At 44.7% G+C, this 19,766-nt stretch overlaps 1 protein-coding gene across 2 annotated transcripts in view; it reads left to right on the top strand.

Moving 5' to 3' along the window:
- Positions 1-12,678, top strand: part of CHMP4B (charged multivesicular body protein 4B) — a 37,793-nt gene extending 25,115 nt beyond the window's left edge. For both annotated transcript variants that reach the window (XM_034787574.1, XM_034787575.1), the window contains exons 2-5: positions 5,522-5,699; positions 8,152-8,266; positions 8,681-8,807; positions 11,741-12,678. In XM_034787574.1, coding sequence (XP_034643465.1) covers positions 5,522-5,699; positions 8,152-8,266; positions 8,681-8,807; positions 11,741-11,808 — 488 coding nt within the window. In that variant the 3' untranslated portion in view covers positions 11,809-12,678. The remainder of the gene's footprint in view (positions 1-5,521; positions 5,700-8,151; positions 8,267-8,680; positions 8,808-11,740) is intronic.
- Positions 12,679-19,766: the final 7,088 nt, after the last annotated feature.

Genomic DNA, 19,766 nt, shown 5'->3' with positions numbered 1-19,766 from the left:
GGTGGGGATATTCTTGTATAGCACAGAATGTTCTCTTCACTTGTATTCACAGTCTGACTTCTGTGCCTTGGTTTATCTGTGAAAGCAAAGCCATGAAAAGGCAGAGCTGATTACCGCAAAAAAAAAAAAAAAAAAAAAAAAACCGAATGTGAAATGTATCTTATTGTAGGCGGATAAATGAATTAATAGAGCTCACAGGAGCAAATGAATGTGAAATGACCCAAATTAGCCTGTCGGAGTCTCATAATCTCTCCAATTTAATAAGATTCCAGTTGTAAATGGTATGAATTCTAAATTGGATTAAAGGATAGTTGTGGAAATGTATCTGCTATTAAATAACCTCTAAATAAACTACAGGAAGGTGCATACCTCTCAATTAGAGACATTTCAGTGTCTTGTTTGACCTTTTTAGTACATTTTTTTTAATGCCAGGTGCAATGATATTTAACCAGTTGTATGTCTCTTTTCACTTCAAAAAAGTGCTTTGCATCTAGATGTTAATTGACTGTGTAAATATTACCCTGAATTGTCCAAGTGTTGAAAAGTGTGGTCCGTGTATATGAGTAAGACAGCGCATATTTGCTTTTACATTCCTATTTGTGTTCCTTCCCACCTCAACATCACTTAAACATAGAAGTCTTTTCTACCATTTTCTCATAGCGTAATCCTGCAGCAGGCAAAATGGAAGGGACTGTGGAAAACTTGAGTAATGAGATTTAAAATCAAGCTTATGACCACTGCTGGATATAAGGACATTCCTGCTGTTAGAAAAAATGTCAGGGGATAACATGGGAAAGTAGGGCTAATGCTGGGGCATGGACTGTCCCGGATCAGGACGCTACAGATTGACTGGAGAACCAGGGTTGGAGAGAACTTAAGTGTCAACTAAAGCTTACCTGAGACATAACACAGAGCTTTTCATGAGCAGGAGCCTGACTTACTAAACCAGAGGTTTACCACCAGACAAACAAAGGAAATTACAAAACAAAAAAATCTCAAATGATTTAAGATTAGTAAATGCAATTCGAGTGAAATACACTGAACAGACATTCCTGGGCGAGAGAAGAACATAGAAATAAATGGAATGGAAATAGAAAGATACGGTTAGAAAATTCTGGTTAGTACCTGATACCTAGTTCATCCACACACACCATTAAAAACACATTCTCAATTGTTAGTGCCCATATAGCCTGAGTTCTGCCCTTGTAACCCAGTAAGTGCGAAGTCTAAAAGAACCTTATGTATTTATCCCATAGCTTTCACTAAGAACTGTACATAAACTCTAATACCATACTTTTGTTTATACAACAGCTGTTAAGAACTCTGGCCTTGCAGTCTACATATTCCACAAAATTAACAGTTCTGAATATCCTACCTTTGTTTCTCGCTTTTCTCTCTAGCGCCATCACCACTGAATACAAGCGTATCCAAATAGCAGGCTTTTCCTTCTGAGCAAGATAATTTGATCATTCCAACAAATACTAGATGATTTTATTATATGAAAGCCCAGTCAAACTCCCATTCATGTCAAAGGAAAGACTATTGCTATTGTCAATGGAATTTGGATTGGTCCTAAAATAGGGACACCAGTCGAGGGGGGAAGCAGGTCACAGAAATATTTGTTTTAGCAGTATGTGCATGAATTGTGCAAAGCTGGACTCAAAATGGGCGATGTGACCTTTGTTTCATTTTCATACTAGCTGATTAGATTGTTTCAATGGATGTGATCAATGGTACTTTTGATTTGTGCTTGGCAGCTTTAATTGTAACTGTACCTAGTTTTCTGTTTTGTAATGTGTTGCAGAGTAATGATAAAATAATCCGAGGGTTACAAAACAAAAGGACTGTGTAGTGTGCAGCCACGCAGGAGCCTTGTCTTGATGGGCTAAAAAGGAATGTGTTTTCAACTAAACACAATTGGATAATTCTCCTTTTACCCATCAAGACTGGACCCAACAGTACATATGAGGCCCCTGTAAATGTACAGTCAGCTTCTAGGAGATCAGCCCGGTCACCTGTGTTGCAGCAACTCATTTATCATGTCATTTGAAACTGTCATTATTCTAGAAAAGGTGACAAGGGAGTCTGTCCCTCTTCAAGAAGGCTATAATTTTGGGGTAGGGGAATCTCCCCCACAATTCAGTTCCAGCACTACTGCCAGGAAAGGCAAATTCTGAAATAGCATTTTTAGGGGATGGGTCTTAGAACTGGATTTGGGAAATTCTCGTTTTTTTCCTTCACTTCTGATGAACATGTGTAACCGACAAGTTCGCTGTCACAAACTGGCCCTCGACAGGATATTGTGTGTGTGTGTGTGTGTATGTCTGAGACTTCTCAATTATACGTTTTCTACACCTTTCCCCAATAAACCTCCTTTTGATCAGACTTTCACTGAGGCTAGAGGCTTGAACAAAAAGGACATTCATGGAGTGAAATGCAACACAGGTCTGAGTTCAAATGTTAAGCTGTATCTTGCAGCAAAGAACTGCAGTCATCAGGTTAGAGTCTGAGTAGATGTCCAAGTTGATTCTATTTCTTAAGCAGATAAATGTTCTTATTAAGTTACCAAGTCTATTGTATATTGGAGAACTGGATTATTGATCTCTTTGACAGAGGTAGCTGGAAATAACATTTAGGGTAATTAATTGTTTCATCCAAACAATAACTCTGTCAGAGAGGTTGTGTTGTATCTGTCAGCCAAAGCACAGGTTGGTTGGTTGGAAATAGCTAGAAAAGAACCATGATGGAGGGAGATGTAATACTTTGTCATGGAGGGGCAAGGGGCACTTGTTTCTAATGTAGATTTTTTTTTGGTAATGTATATCTAAGGGGATAGGTATAGTAGGCATATTCCTATGTGGTTGTGCCCAATATTTTACTATGTTTTGTTCCTTTCTTCTTTGTGTGATGATACCCAACCAATCTGTCCTTTGGTACGTCCTTTTCACACTACAACCTGTAATCAAATTTGTAACTACTTACAGGCACTTTATATCCACACTACAGTTGGTCATAAGTTGGTTGGCTTTTTTTAAGTTGTTGTTGTTGTTGTTGGAATGATTTTCAACAAAAACTGCCCTTTGCTAGGGTTACCATATTTTGTGCCTCCAAATGGAGGACAGTCCACGGGGCCCCGCCCCCGCCCCAACTCCGCCCCCTCCCCAACGTCTCCGCCCCCTCCCCTGCTTCCCGCAAACATTTAATTCGTGGGAAGCCTGAAGCAGGTAAGGGGGAGTGTGGGGGGAGGAGGCGCGGCCCAGGCTGGTCCCCCAGCAGCTCCAGCCTGGGTCGGCTCGGGCCCTGGGGTGCTGGCCCCGGCCCCCGGCCGACCACCCCGCCTGCCCAGCACTGCCGCCCCCCGGCGGCCTGGCCCCGCAACCCCGGACCGGCTCCCGGCCCCGCGCACCCCCGCCCCACCCCGCTGCCCCGGACCGGCTCACGGCCCAGCGCACCCCCCCGCTACCCCGGACCGGCCCCACGGTCTAGCGCACCCCCCGGCGGCCCAGACCGGCTCCCGGCCCCACGGGCCCGGCCCGGCACCGCGCCCCCGGCTCCCCGCCCGGCCCGGCACCATGCCCCCGCGGCCCGGCCCCGCACCGGCCCCGGCCAAAGAGGCCCCGGCCGAGCCCTCCCTCCCGATTTTCCCGGACATGCCCGGCTTTTGGGGATTTCCCCCCGGACGGGGATTTGAGCCCCCAAAAGCCGGACATGTCCGGGAAAATCCGGACGTATGGTAACCCTACCTTTGCAAAATTTGCTGTGGGGAAAACTTCTGTTTGTTTGTGGTTTTTTTTGGGGGGGGGGGCTTTGGGGAGGGGGAAGGGAATTAGTTTTGGGCAGGGAATAAAAATGAGTTGCCTGCTTGGATGGTCTCTTGACAAAAGCTTTACAGGCAGCTGCCAGTGCTGAACACCTGACTCTCTGCCCCGATGCTCAGCTCAGCTCCGCTCCGCGGGTGCCCAGGCACTCTGCCTGTCCTGTTGCTGGGCTGCAAGGCTCTTGTCAACGTCACTTTCTCAGAAAAATTATAAATTCCATGTTGGTTCACCTGAAACAGCTTTCCTAAAATCCCTTTCTGGGAAAATGTTGCATTTTTGCCATTTTGTCTCAGTTTGGGAATCTATATGTGTATATATATTTTAAGAACACGTAATTTTTAACAGGGAGGGATTTCCATTTTCCAGCCAGCTCTAATGCACATACATCCTGAATGATTGATACAGAGCAGCTAGTCGAGTTTCACTTCCGCTAGTGATCTAGTCGGGTGGTATTATCTTCCTGTAACTGGTTGTGCGCATGCACTGGGGGTGGAGGAGTGGAGTGCTTAGTGTGAACTGAAAACCCTGATCTGGTTTGTGTATCCAGTTTGACTGGTTCTCCTTCCTCCCAGCTCTCTGCACAGCAGTACATTTCAGAGTACCCAGACCCATGTGTTGGTGTCTATGGATTTCATGCAAAGGCATTGTGGGATAGCTCATCTGCCCATACTTTCATAGAAAGCACTTAGCAATGTCTGTTCATGTTTGTTTGTGTAGATCTAGAAACAAACACAGCAGAAAAGCTGCTATGCAGGCTCAAACTGAACAGGGTTACAGATACGGAGACAGCACCTCTATTGGTTACAAAAATCATATTTAGAAGATTCAATGTGGGCGGGTCCTTACACCAGGGAGATTTGAAACGTGTTTATACAAGATGAGCTTTCCTTGACCACTGCTCTTATTCAAACAGGAGCGATACCAGGAAGTGAGGTACAGGAGGACCTCAGTTACGAACACCTCGGGAATGTGAGGTTGTTCGTAACTCTGAAGAAAATGTTATGGTTGTTCTTTCAAAAGTTTACAACTGAACATTGACTTAATACAGCTTTGAAACTTTACTATGCAGAAGAAAGAAGCTGCTTTCCCTTTATTTTTTTAGTAGTTTACGTTTAACACAATATTCTACCGTATTTGCCTTTTTTGCGTTTGCTCCTGCCTGATTGCGTGCTTCCGGTTCCAAATGAGGGATGTAGTTGAGTGGTCAGTTCGCAACTCTGAGGTTCTACTGTGTGTATATATAATGCTTTCTCCCAGTCACTCCTGCCTAGCTGCTGCCTGAGTCTGCAGCATAGTTAAAACCATGTTTGGCGGTTACTGTACCCTGGACTGCTGTATGTTCCATGGGAAAAGATGGAGGAAGATGCTACTTTTAAATAGGCATGCTTATGTTTTGAGACATGGTGTTTGCTATAAAACACAGTACCCTGTAGCACCATCCATGCTGAGCATCTAGACTGCTAACGTTATTATTGCTGGTTTATAGTCTGTATTTTGACATGAAGTGGACATCAGAGGCTTGGCTACCATTACATTTGTTTAGACAGGAACACAGAACAGTAACAAATTTTAATTAAACTAGAAAGAAGAGCAGATGAGCGATAGAATGAATTAAATATTCTGTTTTGTGAATGGAATTTTGTACACATTTGAATGGCTATTTTGGACACAAATCACATACATTTTGTTTTTGTTTCGTCTAGCTGCTCTTCAAGCCCTAAAACGCAAGAAGAGGTACGAGAAGCAGCTGGCGCAGATAGATGGCACGTTATCAACAATTGAATTCCAGAGGGAAGCCCTTGAAAATGCCAACACGAATACTGAAGTGCTCAAGAATATGGGCCTGGCTGCTAAAGCTATGAAAGCTGCTCATGACAACATGTAAGAAATTTCATATTGTATCCTTGAATGAATGTCCACTCTATCAAAATCAAACCAGAAATTATAGAAAGAGAATAAAGAACCAGGTCCCACGCAGTCTGCTAAAATGCTCTGCATCATCGTGGCATGAAATAACTGATTATTGCAGAGGTTACAGACAAAGCAGTAAAGTATTTTTTAAAAGTTTAAAATATAATACTAGATGCGTTCGCTTGTTGATCAAGCTACAAAAGATGGGATTTTTCAACCCAGAAAAATTTTGTGGGGTACGAGGCCATTAATAGCACGCACACAACTTTTGTCTAGCTAAAGTATAGTGTCAATAATAGTCTGAAGTGATTTCAGAGATGTACTGGTCACAGATCTATCTAATACCTGTACACTTTTTAAGCCTTGTTTAAAGGGGGTGCATAGTCTGTTCCTTTTTCTTCTACTCGATATAATTTGCAAACAAAAATGACTTTGAGATGGCGTTATGGTTGAGAGTACATATCAGTAACTAAGGGTAAACTACATTAGAGATGTTGTAATTAACACAAAGCCAATATTTCCAAAGCCAGGAAACTCTGAACTGAGGTTAAATTTAAAAGGAATCCAAACCTGTTCAGATATAGGAATGCATAGTTAAGGCACCTAAATAGTCTTTACTAAGCCATATAGTGACTCCATGTTATTAGGTGTGTAAAATATTCTCCAGAGAAACTTACGAAGAATTGTACTCTTTCAAAATGGCTGGCATCCCCCATTTTTTGCAATGACAATGAGGCCAGGTGCTGACCTCAGTTAATATGCCCTCTTTCCAAATGCCACCACATTCCATTGCCCCCAGTGGGAGTGAAGGTAAACTGACCTCAGGAAAGATGATAGCCCCCTATGCTGTCAGGAGGTGGAGAAGAACACTGAGGAGTAGGTGAATAGATGCAGTGGCCATTTTTGTTAAGGGAAGTCTGTTGCTTCAGTCCCATTGAGAACAATGGGGAAAAGTGACTATTTGGAAAGAGGGTAGTTCTTCGTGGAATTCTCTGAAGTGTATTGAGTTTCTGCCCCTGAATAAACTTGAATATGGAGAATAATAGGTGGGTGAGTGTGAATGACCATGCTAAAAAAAAAGAAAACCTTTTAAATGTAATTCATGCACAAGATTTCAGTGAGGTTAAGTATATGGAAAGTTGAAAAAGTCTGCATTATTCCATTAAGGTCGTTGGGGACAAAAATATGACAAAACAGGTGCCAGGTTTCTTAAAGGACCCATTTTTAATTTAATTAAAACTAATGAATTTGCTTGTAAATTTTCAGGAGTCATTCTATGCTCTGAGAGTAAGGAGTAGAATTTTGGGGAGGACATCTTGTATTTTTCATACATAAAAGGTTAAAACCCAGCTTCAAGTGCAAAACTCAACTCACCCTTAACTGTGGACTTGACGCTGGTGATAATAATTTTGTGTCCTGTGAAGGCACTTTTTTGGTCCAGCCTTGACTAAAGCAAATAGATCTGAGTTACACTAAGGCCAGGTCTACACTACACCCCTAATTCGAACTAAGGTACGCAACTTCAGCTACGTGAATAACGTAGCTGAAGTTCGAAGTACCTTAGTTCGAATTAGTTCGAACTTACCTTGGTCCACACGCGGCAGGCAGGCTCCCCCGTCGACTCCGCGGTACTCCTCTCGGCGAGCTGGAGTACCGCAGTCGACGGCGAGCACTTCCGGGTTCGACTTATCGCGTCCAGACTAGACGCGATAAGTCGAACCCAGAAGTTCGATTTCCAGCTGTCGAACTAGCGGGTAAGTGTAGCCAAGGCCTAAGAATTAGAGTTCAAAGCAAACTGATAATTGGCTCTTGATGGCTTAAAGGATTGATAATAGGGTAACAGAGCCTTTCACTCCTGACAAGCTGAAGCTGACCTAGATCTGTAGTAGTAACCAAAAGTAGTTGCCAGCCAATGGGCATCTTGGCTACCTGATTTTGTGGGATCAGTCCATCTTGCCATGTGTTTATATCTTTTCTGAGAGTAAATGGAAGCTTTTGTCCTCCAGGGCTCTCAGTCCATCTTTCAGCACTCAGTTTCTGCCAAAGAGAAAAATTTAAGAACAGCAAACAGGTGATTTCTAGAATCATGAGGGAGGTAATCTGCTGGGAATGAGGGAGAAAGGGAATGAGCACCTCCTCCTGCCCAATTCACACAGCAGAAATGGCATGTGCTTTAGAAGAAGCTTCATACCTTCCTGCAATGGGTAAAAATGCGAAGATGTTGGCAGGGAGTAGGGAATGGAGATTGCTCAGGGTGGAGCAGTTGAGGGAAGGAGAGCTGCAGTGGCTGGAGATGTGCGGTCATGCACAGGTGAAATGCCATCACAGTGTGGAATTAGCATTGCCACAGAATTAGCAAATGTAGTCAGGGGCAGTGCAAACCAGATTAATGACCTAACACATTGTACTCTTCTCTTTACAGGGATATTGATAAAGTAGACGAATTGATGCAGGATATTGCAGAACAGCAGGAGCTGGCAGATGAAATTTCAACAGCTATTTCAAAGCCTGTAGGATTTGGGGAAGACTTTGATGAGGTAAAACAGCTCAAGAGTTGCACTGTTTTAATTAAAACCCATCTCTTGGTGATCTGAGTTCTGCATGCAAGACAACAGTGCAAGTTCTAGGATGTAAAATTTCTCCTAGCAAATGGTCTCTTCCACCTCAGAAAATTGTGCGCGTGGCAGCTAAAAAACTTGGATGGGACTTCAAACCCCCAACGTTTTGGAGACCTTTGGATCAGAGAATTCTGTGCCCATCAGAAAGTGAAAGCATAAATTCAGATCGGGGTTGAGATTCAGACCCTGCCCTCACAGTTTGAGGGTCATGTGCTGGGGTCATTTAGGCCATCCCCAGTGATAATGTACCTAGCTGAGTCTGTCTGTCTGTCTGTTTGTGCTACTTAGTGGCAAGTGTGATCTGAATCATTCTTTTTCCCTTTACAATACTAGGATGAACTGATGGCAGAATTGGAGGATCTAGAACAGGAAGAATTAGACAAAAACCTGCTGGATATCAGTGGTCCCGAGACAGTACCACTACCAAATGTGCCCTCAATAGCAATACCGTCAAAGCCAGGTAATTGTCTGCCTTTGCCAAAGCCAGCTTGGTTCATTAACATGTGCATTCATCAAATCAGCAGCTGTTAATAAGGATTTGAATTTTCTGGCTACAAACAGCTTGTAGAGTTAATATGGAATTGCTTCATGAATCACATGATGTATTATTCTCAAGGGATCCTTCATCTCCTTTTATTAGATCTATGAAAATGAATAGCTGTAACAGGAGCAGTTAGCATGTATTCCTGCACTTCCCGTTTATCCTATAATACCTTAAAAAACAAGGTTCAAGGTAGAATGGAGACGTAGGAGAAAGAAATGCAAGCTGGGAGTCTTGTACTAATGGCAGCTGATTTAATGGGAAGCAATCCTGACAAGACCAAACGCAGAGGTAAAAGCAAGGGAGACTTGAGTGAGAAATAGCCCTTGGAATTTAGTCTTACAAGTTGGTCTCAATGCTCTGATTGCAGGTCTTTGAGTCTGCCTCTCACCCCTGTACTGGGATGCTGTAGGGATCAGTGCTTGGCCCTCACTGATAAAGTTGGCAGACGATACTAAAATTGGGAGAGTGGTAAATATTGAGGAGGACAGGTCACTAATACAGAGTGATCTGGATCACTTGGCTAACTGGGCGCAATTAAACAATATGTGTTTTAATACACTAAATATAAATGTATACATCCCAAAACAAAGAGTGCAGGCCATACTTATAGAATGGGGGACTCTATCCTGGGGAGCAGTGACTCTGAAAAAGACTGGGGAGTGATGTTGGAATATCAGCTGAACATGAGCTCCCTATGGGACATTCCGGCCAAAAGAGGTAATGCGATCTAGGGATGCCTAAAGACGGGAATCTCTCTACTTCTATTTGAGGTTATTTGACCTGTATATTTGGCACTGGTGCGACTGCTCCTGGAACATTGTCTAGTTCTGCTTCCCACAGTTCAGGAAAGATGATGTTAAATTGGAGAGGGCTCAGAAAAGAGCCACAAGAATGATTAAGGGATTAGAAAACCTGCCATATGGTGATAGATTTAAAGAACTCAACCTATTTAGTTTAACAGAAAGAAGGTTAAGGGGAACTTGATTACAATCTATACCTACATAGGGAACAAATATTTAATAATGGGATCTTCAGTCGGAGAGAAAGTTATGATTCGATCCAATGGATGGAAGTTGAAGGTAGGACAAATTCAGGCTGGAAATAAGGCATACATTTTTAACAGTGAGGGTAATTAACCATTGGAACAATTTGCCAAGGGTCGTGGTGGATTTTCCTCACTGATAATTTTTAAATCAAAATTGGATTTTTTTCTAAAAGACCTGCTCCAGGAATTATTTCAGTGAAGCTGTCTGGCCTGTGTTATTCTGGAGATCAGACTAGATGATCACAATAGTCCTTTCTGGCTTTAGGATCTGTGAATCCTCTTCCCGCCTGGTGGTTCATAGATTGAAAGAGGAAAACAAGTTTTTCTGCTTTTTCAGCTCAGTTGGCTTCTCAACTTTGAATGAACTAGCCCAAATGAAGAAAATATTTTCTTTGCACCTCCTAGCTAACCTGAAACCAAAAGTAATTAAGGTAAAAATTTTTCTGCACAACAGAAACTAAAAGCACTGACATCTGATAAATTTAAATACCAGCATTTGCTCCATTATCACAACTGAAAATAATACAGATTGTGCCATATTTATAAAGCTTCAGTTGAGCTTAAAAGTGAACCATGTTTTCCTCCAATTCTGTATATAATAAAAAAAGCATCACCCTTAATTCATTAAAATGTGAATGCTGACTGATGCAGCATATTTTTTATTTAAATGATTTTAAATAGATTATAATAAGGGTAAGGCTCAGCATATTTTTGTCATAATTTCACATTTAATTTTTACAGGCTTATTTTTAAAAGAAAATATATATTTAAATACAAAACTCAATTTGACATTTTTTAAAATCAGTTTTTGTTTATCCTGATTTCTACTCTTCCAACGCCGTTTAATCTGGGGGGCCCTGCCAAAGAAGAGAGACCTTGAAACAGACTTACCATCCCTTGGCTCCTCCCCTTTCAAGGGTTGAACTTCAGGAATTTCCCGTTTGTGCCAGCTTTGTATTACAAATTGTGCATACACACACACGCATCATACTGTAAGCTACTGTCTGGATTCATTATAGGGAGAGACTGGATATCTTTTAAATTAAAAATAATTATCTTGCTGCATTAGGAATTTCTTTGGGGAAAGTGTAGTATTTGGAAATTTTTATGGTGAGACTTGTAGTACTTAGCGTTCTGCATCTTCAAAGCACTGTACAGTTTTTAACTAACTTTCCCAATATTCCTGTAAGGTAGCTATTGCCTTCATTTTCAGAGAGGTAAACTGAGAGACAGAGGTGAAACAGCACAGGAAATTTGTCCTAGGCTAGGACTTGGCATTTCCTGGCTCCCAACTCCATCTGTTCTTCCAGCTAGTGCTGCACTCAAATCAGTCCAAGACCAATAGCCCCAAATCCATAGTGGTTGGTTTAAGCATGCTGAACAACAAGAAACCAAAAGCTATTGGCATCCATTGCCAACTGGCTACTGCTTAGCTAAATAAACTTTACATGGCTCCAAAGGAGCTCCTAAAATAAACAGGTCTACATCTTCCCATGTTTTGAGATTTGGTGACTGATAAATATTGGCAATGCTTGTGTACCACTCTGATTAAAATGCATATTTGCATTCTTCTCACAAACCATTTTCTTTTCTCTTTTTGAAATATGGCCCTGGGAAGTTTAACCCTGGCTGGCTTTTAAAATGGCACATAAGTCTTGTAACTGAAAACCACATGTTATATTTGCTCTTCTGTGGGACCTAGTGCCTTGTGCAGTGCAGATCCACCTGTCCAGGTGAAGCAGGACATTATGGGGTTACATCAAGGTATCCACTCCTAACTCTTCACACTCTCTTTATGCTACAGCCAAGAAGAAAGAAGAGGAGGATGACGATGACATGAAAGAGTTGGAAGCTTGGGCTGGAAACATTTAACTACAGCAGCAATCATTTGGAAAAACAAAACAGACTTTGGCCACCTGTTATAGGTGCACGTGTAGTGTGTTGGGGACAAAACATTAAGCAAAATGTCTTTCTCTCTTTAATCTTAACCCAAAGCAGTGGGCACTGCATTGATGTACTCTGCATAGCATGGTCTGCGCAAAGGAAACAAAGAGGGTTGGGGAAAGTTGCCTGCAGTTGATGATGTTGAATTTCTGTAAAATAAAATGTATTTGCAAAATCCAACATTCAGCTTCTGGACTATGCTAATGCCACTGCTGGATCTTCATCTTCTAGAGTTTGGGGCGTATTGAAGCTAAATGACCTGAAATGCAGCCTGTAATTTTAAGTCAGTTGAAAATGTGTTTAGAAGTCATGTAAGGCATTTAAAAAGGAAAAGTCATAAGCCACTATCGGCTTCTCATGTTTAGGTATAAGAATGCGTTAGGTTTTTAGTTCTTTGCACTCTGTATTTATTTCCTTTGACTGTGTGATCACCTTCTATCACTGCACTGACCTAGTCGCCGTTCGCATTTTTAATTAGTGAAACTGATTTGAAATTGATAAACACTACCTTGGAAGTAAGGGAGATTTACACTTAAAATCCAGCTGTACATTTTTTTTCTATGTAGCAGTGCAGTGTTCATTGCTATTTGTGATAACTGATAACCCATTCAGATACATGCACACATCTATTTTAATTAAGAAACTATGGTTTGCACTGTATTAAATATCTTGTTTAATTTTCATTCTCGGCTAGTGTCGTCAATTATCTATTTTTCTTAGATTTAAAGAAATGTAATTTACATTAAATTTGGCTTCTGCTCCTGCCTGATGGAGGAATAAACAGACTCTTTGGCATCAGTTTATCTTTGAATCCATAATTGTAGCTATGGCCAGTATTGTGACAGATGCAGAGTCAGGTCATTTATCATACAAACTCCAATGTTAGCTGAGCGAAATGGTTGGGAGTGTTCCTGTAACTAGTTACTCTTGACTGTTTTAGTGTAATGATGTGCTGGAACAACAGATTGAGACCCGAGTCAGAGGGCCCTAAGACCTGCTGTGTTTTGAGGTAGAAGCAACTGATTTAAAGGCTGAACACATAGCTTTGGCTTTATATTTCTCTGTCTACCCTACTGTAAATTATCATAAGAATTATCTTTGACATTCATGATTTGTTGCATATTCTGTGCTAGTAAGAAGACCTTTTATTTTACAGCGCTAATATTTCCATTAGGATTTATGCTTTGACCACTAAATGCAGTGAAACTTCCTGCTGGAAATTTGCAAGCCTACCTCAAGGTAAGTCGTTACCTTAACATCAGTATTGTTGCCAGAGGCCTGGTCTATACTACCCGCCTGAATCGGCGGGTAGAAATCGACCTCTTGGGGATCGATTTATCGCGTCCCGTCGGGACGCGACAATCGATCCCCGAATCGGCGCTCTAACTCCACCAGCGGAGGTGGTAGTAAGCGCCGCCGACAAAAAGCGGCAGAAGTCGATTTTGCCGCCGTCCTCACAACGGGGTAAGTCGGCTGTAATACGTCGAATTCAGCTACGCTATTCACTTAGCTGAATTTGCGTATCTTAAATCGACTCCCCGCTGTAGTGTAGATGTACCCTCAGTTACTGACACCCAAGTCCAGAAACCCGAAATGGAAAGAAGGCAAAGAGGCACAGATGGCGGAACTGCTAGCTGCTCCCAAGCTTGTGGAGGGTAGAGCTGAGTCAGTAATGTGTTCCTATCTGTACCATCGCCCTGTTTCTTCAGACAAGAAGAGAATGCAACTCTTGCAATAAAAAATGACTGCAAGAATTGGAACTGAACACCATAACTCCTGTGTGTTTGTTTTTTTTCTGTTGGCCAGGCAGCTGGAACTGTTCAGTGGTCTTTCTTGCAGCCCTGCACTTCTACCTTCATCTTAAGAAGTCTCCTCTGAAGACTTATTTTGGTCAATACTGTGTGCCTATCTAGCACGTGTGAGGTTTTTTTAAGGAGCCTTACTTCTGCTCTGTATTCCTGACTCTTCTTCTCCCCTTCCCCTGCCTACATCAGTGAACAGCCAGGAATTATAAACAAGGCTCTTAAAGAATAAAACAAGGAAATAGACATCACTCACTCCTGCTTTTATTAGAAAGTCTAGACTCATTCTATGGGTAAGTCTTGTTTTCTGAAATCAGCCAAATGATGTTGAAAGAAGGTAAACTGTTCCTAAACTAATCTTTCTGTGGCTGTAAATAGGATGATTAAGGCTCCATGTTTGTCCTGGATTCCGTGACTTCTGTAGCAGCCCAGTGTGCTCGGCCTTGGGGCCGCCTGAGCAGCTCAGGCAGCCTCTGGGCCAGGCACAATGGCTGCTGCTGGGGTGGTCTCGGCCCCCCTAGCAGCAGGAGTTTGGGTGTCTGGGAGCTCAGAGCTGGGGATTGGGGTGTGGGGTGGTGCTTACCTGGAAGGGGGGCTCCCCTCCCTCAGCTGCTAGCTCCATGTGCTGCCTCTGCCAGCATGCACTGCCCCCACAGCTCCTATTGGCCATGGTTCCCAGCCAATGGGAGCTGCAGAACCGAGGCTTGGCATGGAGCAGAGTCAGTGCGTGGAGCTCAGGAGCCAGGTAGGGAACCTGCCCCAGCCCCGTCAACCCTACCCGCAGCACCCCCCATTCCCTTCTCCTGCAGCGCCTGCTCCGCGGACTGTCCCCTGAGCACCACTCTTCCCCCTCCCCCCCCAAAGTTTTAGTCAGGGGTAAAAGTCATGGACCGATCATGGGCTGTGAATTTTTGTTTACTGCCTGTGACCTGTCTGTGACTTCTACTAAAAATTCCTGTGACTAAAACGCAGCTTTACTTTTTTCCTGACTAAGCTAATTCCCCAATGCTAGTTCCAAAATATGCCATTTTGTAACCTGAAATGAGTGTCATGTTGTCTTAAAAGAATTAGCAGTTTTAGCAGGGTTGTGCCACGTTTGTCTTGCTTATCCACTACTATATATTACAGTAGCCAAACAGGAGAATGCTAAATCCCTCAATTCACCTCTTAAAGGTACAATTAAGCCTTTATTTTTCCAGCATAAACAGTTGCACTAGCAAAAGTTTAGTTGCTTTATTGTATGTATGTGCAATACCAGCAAAGAACCTCCCAACATTCACAGTAGGGGAAAAATGCAATCCAGTCTGGTGGATGTCTTTAATGCTTTCCTTCCTAGCGCTTTGCACCTGAAGATGTTTCAGCCCTTTTCAGAGGTGGTAAGTATTATCCCCACTGTACAGATGGGGAAACTGGGACACAGAAGTTGTGGCTTGACCTTAAGGTCATATATCAAATTAATCAGGGAAAACTAGAAGGACAGAGAGCGATATGTCTCTGAAGCCCTTTTGTAGCTAAGTGCTGCCTGGTGTTCAGGAGAGCCTGTCATCCAATGATGAGTTTCCTAGACAGTTCTTCAAGCACATGAAGTGCCTATTGTCTGGCTTCAGAGCAGGAGAATAATGCAGAGTAGTACTAAAGGCTGGCCTAATCCACTGAAATCTCTCTGGTTGGAATGGCATCACATGCACTGTTGCCGCCTTCCCTGAATTGGCCTGTGTAGAGACTTCCTGCTTGGGTTTTGTCTGCAGAGAGCACCACCCCTGCATGTACCAATTGCGGAAGAGGAGGAATGGTCAAACCTCTCAGCCATAACACATGCCCACTCATGCAGTTGGACTTGCAGAGAGGCTGTCACACATCAGCGTCCCCATTGCACTTCCTGCAGGTGGAATCCCATGAGTCATCTATCCGTTTTAAGGAAGGACAATTAGAGGATGTAAATGGGTTTCCAGTATCTCGTTAAACTGCTGCAAAAGGACTGCCTTAGGGTATGTGCTTCTCCCGTTACCAAAATAGCTGCTTCATTCATGGCTAAAGGCTGTGTGAGTAGGCAGTTGGTACCTGGTTCTGAGTAATGACCTTTGGCCCAGCAGAGATTTGCTGGTTCCAGCCTGTGGTATATCCTTGGATCTCTCTGCCTCTCTAACTTCCAAAGCACAGACTGTAACAATTCCTCCTTCAAGCTCTTTACTCAGAGTGGTATTTGCCCATCTGGGTTTGAGTGGGTCAGTTAATACCTTTGCACCCAAAATGAACCCAGGGCAGAGGGATGATATTGTAGGGTAAAGCAATGTGGAGAATTGAAAAGGTAACTCCTGCTCCCTGGAGATGTGCCAGGGTATTGCTCTGGTCTGCAGCTTTTGTAAAGCAGAGCAAGGCGCACATTTGGATTTTTCTCAATCTTGCCTGTGCTGCTTGGTAGAGGAAATTCTTACATCTGTTGGAGTGGCCATCCACATGCCTGTCCCTTGAGTATTTGTGGTGATAGTGAGTCATCTCCAAAAGTACCAGCGAGGGTAGCTATGCCTAGAAAATGGCAGACTAATTATTTCATGTGAATTTAAATAAACTAATTCTAAGAGGACGTGCATCTGAGGCCTTGTCTACACTACGAGAGTAGTTCGAATTTACTTGCATCGAATTTTTGGAATCGATATTGCAAAGTCGAACGTCTGTGTCCACACTAAGGACAGTAATTCGACTTTGTGAGTCCACACTAACGGTGAAAGCGTCGACATTCGAAGCAGTGCACTGTGGTCAGCTATCCCACAGTTCCCGCAGTCCCCTCTGCCCATTGGAATTCTGGGTGTAGCCGGCAATGCCTTCTGGGTAACAAAATGTGTCGAGGGTGCTTTTGGGTAACTGTCGTCATCCGTCCATCACTCCCGCCCTCCCTCCCTGAAAGCGCCGGCGGGAAATCAGTTCGCGCACTTTTCCAGTCATTGACAGCGCGGATGCCACAGCACTGCGAGCATGGAGCACGCTGCGACCATCGCTGCAGTTGTGGCCGCTCTCAACGCCTCGCAGCTTATCATACACCTTTCCCTGAGGCAGATGCAGAAAAGTCAGGCGAGGAGGCTACGGCACCGCGGTGATGTCCTGAAGTCTGAGAGTAGCACAGACCTCTCAGAAAGCAGGGGACCCAGCGCCGAGGACATCACGATGGCAATGGGTCATGTTGATGCCGTGGAACGGCGATTCTGGGCACGGGAAACAAGCACTGAGTGGTGGGACCGCATAGTGCTGCAGGTCTGGGATGAATCCCAGTGGCTGCGAAACTTTCGCATGCGGAAGGGAACTTTCCTGGAACTTTGTGAGTTGCTGTCCCCTGCCCTGAAGCGCAATGACACCCGGTTGCGAGCTGCACTGAGTGTACAGAAGCGAGTGGCCATAGCCCTCTGGAAGCTTGCAACGCCAGACAGCTACCGGTCAGTCGCGAACCAGTTCGGGGTGGGCAAATCTACCGTGGGGGTTGTTGTGATGCAAGTAGCCAAGGCAATCGTTGATGTACTGCTGCCAAAGGTAGTGACCCTGGGAAACGTGGAGGCGATCATAGATGGCTTCGCAGCGATGGGATTCCCAAACTGCGGTGGGGCCATAGATGGAACTCACATCCCTATTCTGGCACCGGACCACCAAGCCACCCAGTACATTAACCGAAAGGGCTATTTTTCCATGGTGCTGCAAGCACTGGTGGACCACAGGGGACGTTTTACCAACATCTACGTGGGATGGCCGGGCAAGGTTCATGACGCTCGTGTTTTCAGGAACTCTGGTCTGTTTAGACGGCTGCAACAAGGTATTTACTTCCCGGACCACAAAATAACTGTTGGGGATGTGGAGATGCCTATAGTCATCCTCGGGGACCCAGCCTACCCGCTAATGCCCTGGCTCATGAAGCCCTATACTGGCGCCCTGGACACTGAAAAAGAACTCTTCAACTACCGGCTGAGCAAGTGCAGAATGGTGGTGGAGTGTGCTTTTGGCCGTCTCAAGGGGAGATGGAGAAGCTTACTGACTCGCTGTGATCTCAGCGAAACCAATATCCCCATTGTTATAGCAGCTTGCTGTGTGCTCCACAATCTCTGTGAGAGCAAGGGGGAGACCTTTATGGCGGGGTGGGAGGTTGATGAAAATAGCCTGGCTGCTGATTACGCTCAGCCAGACAGCCGGGCGATTAGAAGAGACCTGCGGGAAGCGCTGTGCATCCGGGAGGCTTTGAAAGCAAAGTTCCTGAGTGAGCAGGGTAACCTGTGACTTTTAAGTTTGTGTACAGAGAAGCTGAACCTGCCCCCGTTTCTTTACCCAGTTAATGTTGACTATCCTACCCAGTTACATACCCCCTTCACCCCCTTCCAACACACGTTTCGAAATAAAAATAGTTCTACTTTGTTAATGCACACCGTTTTTTTTAATACTGTTTTCGCGGGAATTTTTTAAAACTGGGACGCAGACTGTGGTGCGGAGCGGGTGTAGTGTAGTGACGCGAATGAAGCTTCTAAACTCAAGGATTGACGGGCTCCGCTGCGGTGGGATGGTTGTTTCAACGGAGCCTGTCACCCCTCCTGATCGGGACTGTGTGTATGGGGGGGCTATGTGACTTTGTGGCAGGGGGAGGACGATTACAGATCCCCTGCTGCATGGCTCTGTGATCCTGCATAAGGACTGCCGCTTAAGATCTGTAACTGCCCTCCCCCGCCACAAAGTCACAGAGCAACCCACCCCCCACCACATAACATGAAAACAACCTCCCAGACTAACCAGGGTAACTAGTCACTGCATCACTGCACTGTGTATGTGCCCTGCTGCTGTGCCTGCCCCCGCCTATGTACCCTGCCAAAGGTGACTGTCCTGTCCAATTACCAACCCCCTTTCCCCTCCTCCTCCAAAAGAACATGATTGAAACAGTAGTTAACATGAACGTATTTTTTATTATCAACTACACATGGAACTGGGAGGTGAAACTTGGACGGGGGCTTGTGTCAGGCGGGAAGGAAAGAACTTTTCAAGTTTTGGGGAATGAGAGCCTTCTGCTACTAGAGCTCTCTGCAGGGGTGGAGTGAGAGTTAGCAGGGACTCTGCCGCCTCTCCTTCTTTGCACTTTGGGTGAGGTGGGTATGGGACTTGGTGGCGGGGGAGGGCGGTTAGAGATGGACTGCAGCGGGGCTCTGTCCTCCTGCCTCCGTTCCTGCAGAACATCCACAAGGCGCCGGAGCGTGTCTGTTTGCTCCCTCAGTAGTCCAAGCAGCGTTTGAGTCGCCTGCTGGTCTTCCTGCCGCCACCTCTCCTCCCGATCCATGTTTGCTTGCTGCATTTGGGTCAATTTCTCCCGCCACTGGGTCTGCTGTGCTGCCTGGGCTTGGGAACAGGCCATAAGTTCAGAGAACATGTCCTCCCGTGTCCTCTTCTTCCTATGCCTAATCTTCGCTAGCCTCTGGGAGTGTGATGCCAGGCTAGGTTGTGAGACAGTCGCAGATGTGGCTGTGGGAATGGGAAAAAGGGAGTGAATTCCTCAGAAAGATAAATGTAGTTGTGAACAAAGAACATAGTCTTTCTCTGTGAACAAGACCATGCACAGCACCTATCACATGCGCACTCAGCACAAGGTCGAATTCTCGGCCTTCGCATTCAGTGCCTGGGGTCTTCCACAGCACATTTGAGAAGCGGGGCAGCACAACGGAATTTCTGTTGCAGGCAGACATGGTAAGCCGTAGACTTGTGGCAGTTTAAAACTTTTATATTACCACTGGCCTCATTTCACATTTAAAGCAATGTCAGTACCTGCTGCCAGCAATCCGGCAAGCGGGAACTCTGCCCCTGTCCCACCCCCTCGCGGCTGTCCCCAGGAACGATCCCTTTCGGCAGCCCCTCTCCCGCCTCCACCGCGTGGCTGCAAACCAGCGGTTACAGTTCTGTAAAGGAACGAGCAAGCAGTCCCAACACTAACATTCCCCTACCTAATTCAAAGCAGGTCACCATGGGCGACATCACCCTGATGAGGATCTCTGACAGCGAGAGAGAGAGAATGCTCCGGGAAAGCCTCCAAAGACCAGGGCCGTATGCCGCCCTGCTGTGCAGAGCAAT

The sequence above is a fragment of the Trachemys scripta genome, chromosome 12 (assembly GCF_013100865.1).
Source record: "Trachemys scripta elegans isolate TJP31775 chromosome 12, CAS_Tse_1.0, whole genome shotgun sequence".
Lineage (NCBI taxonomy): Eukaryota > Metazoa > Chordata > Testudines > Emydidae > Trachemys > Trachemys scripta.
Note: the sequence above shows the minus strand (reverse complement) of the source record. Positions and strands in the feature narration are given on the sequence as shown.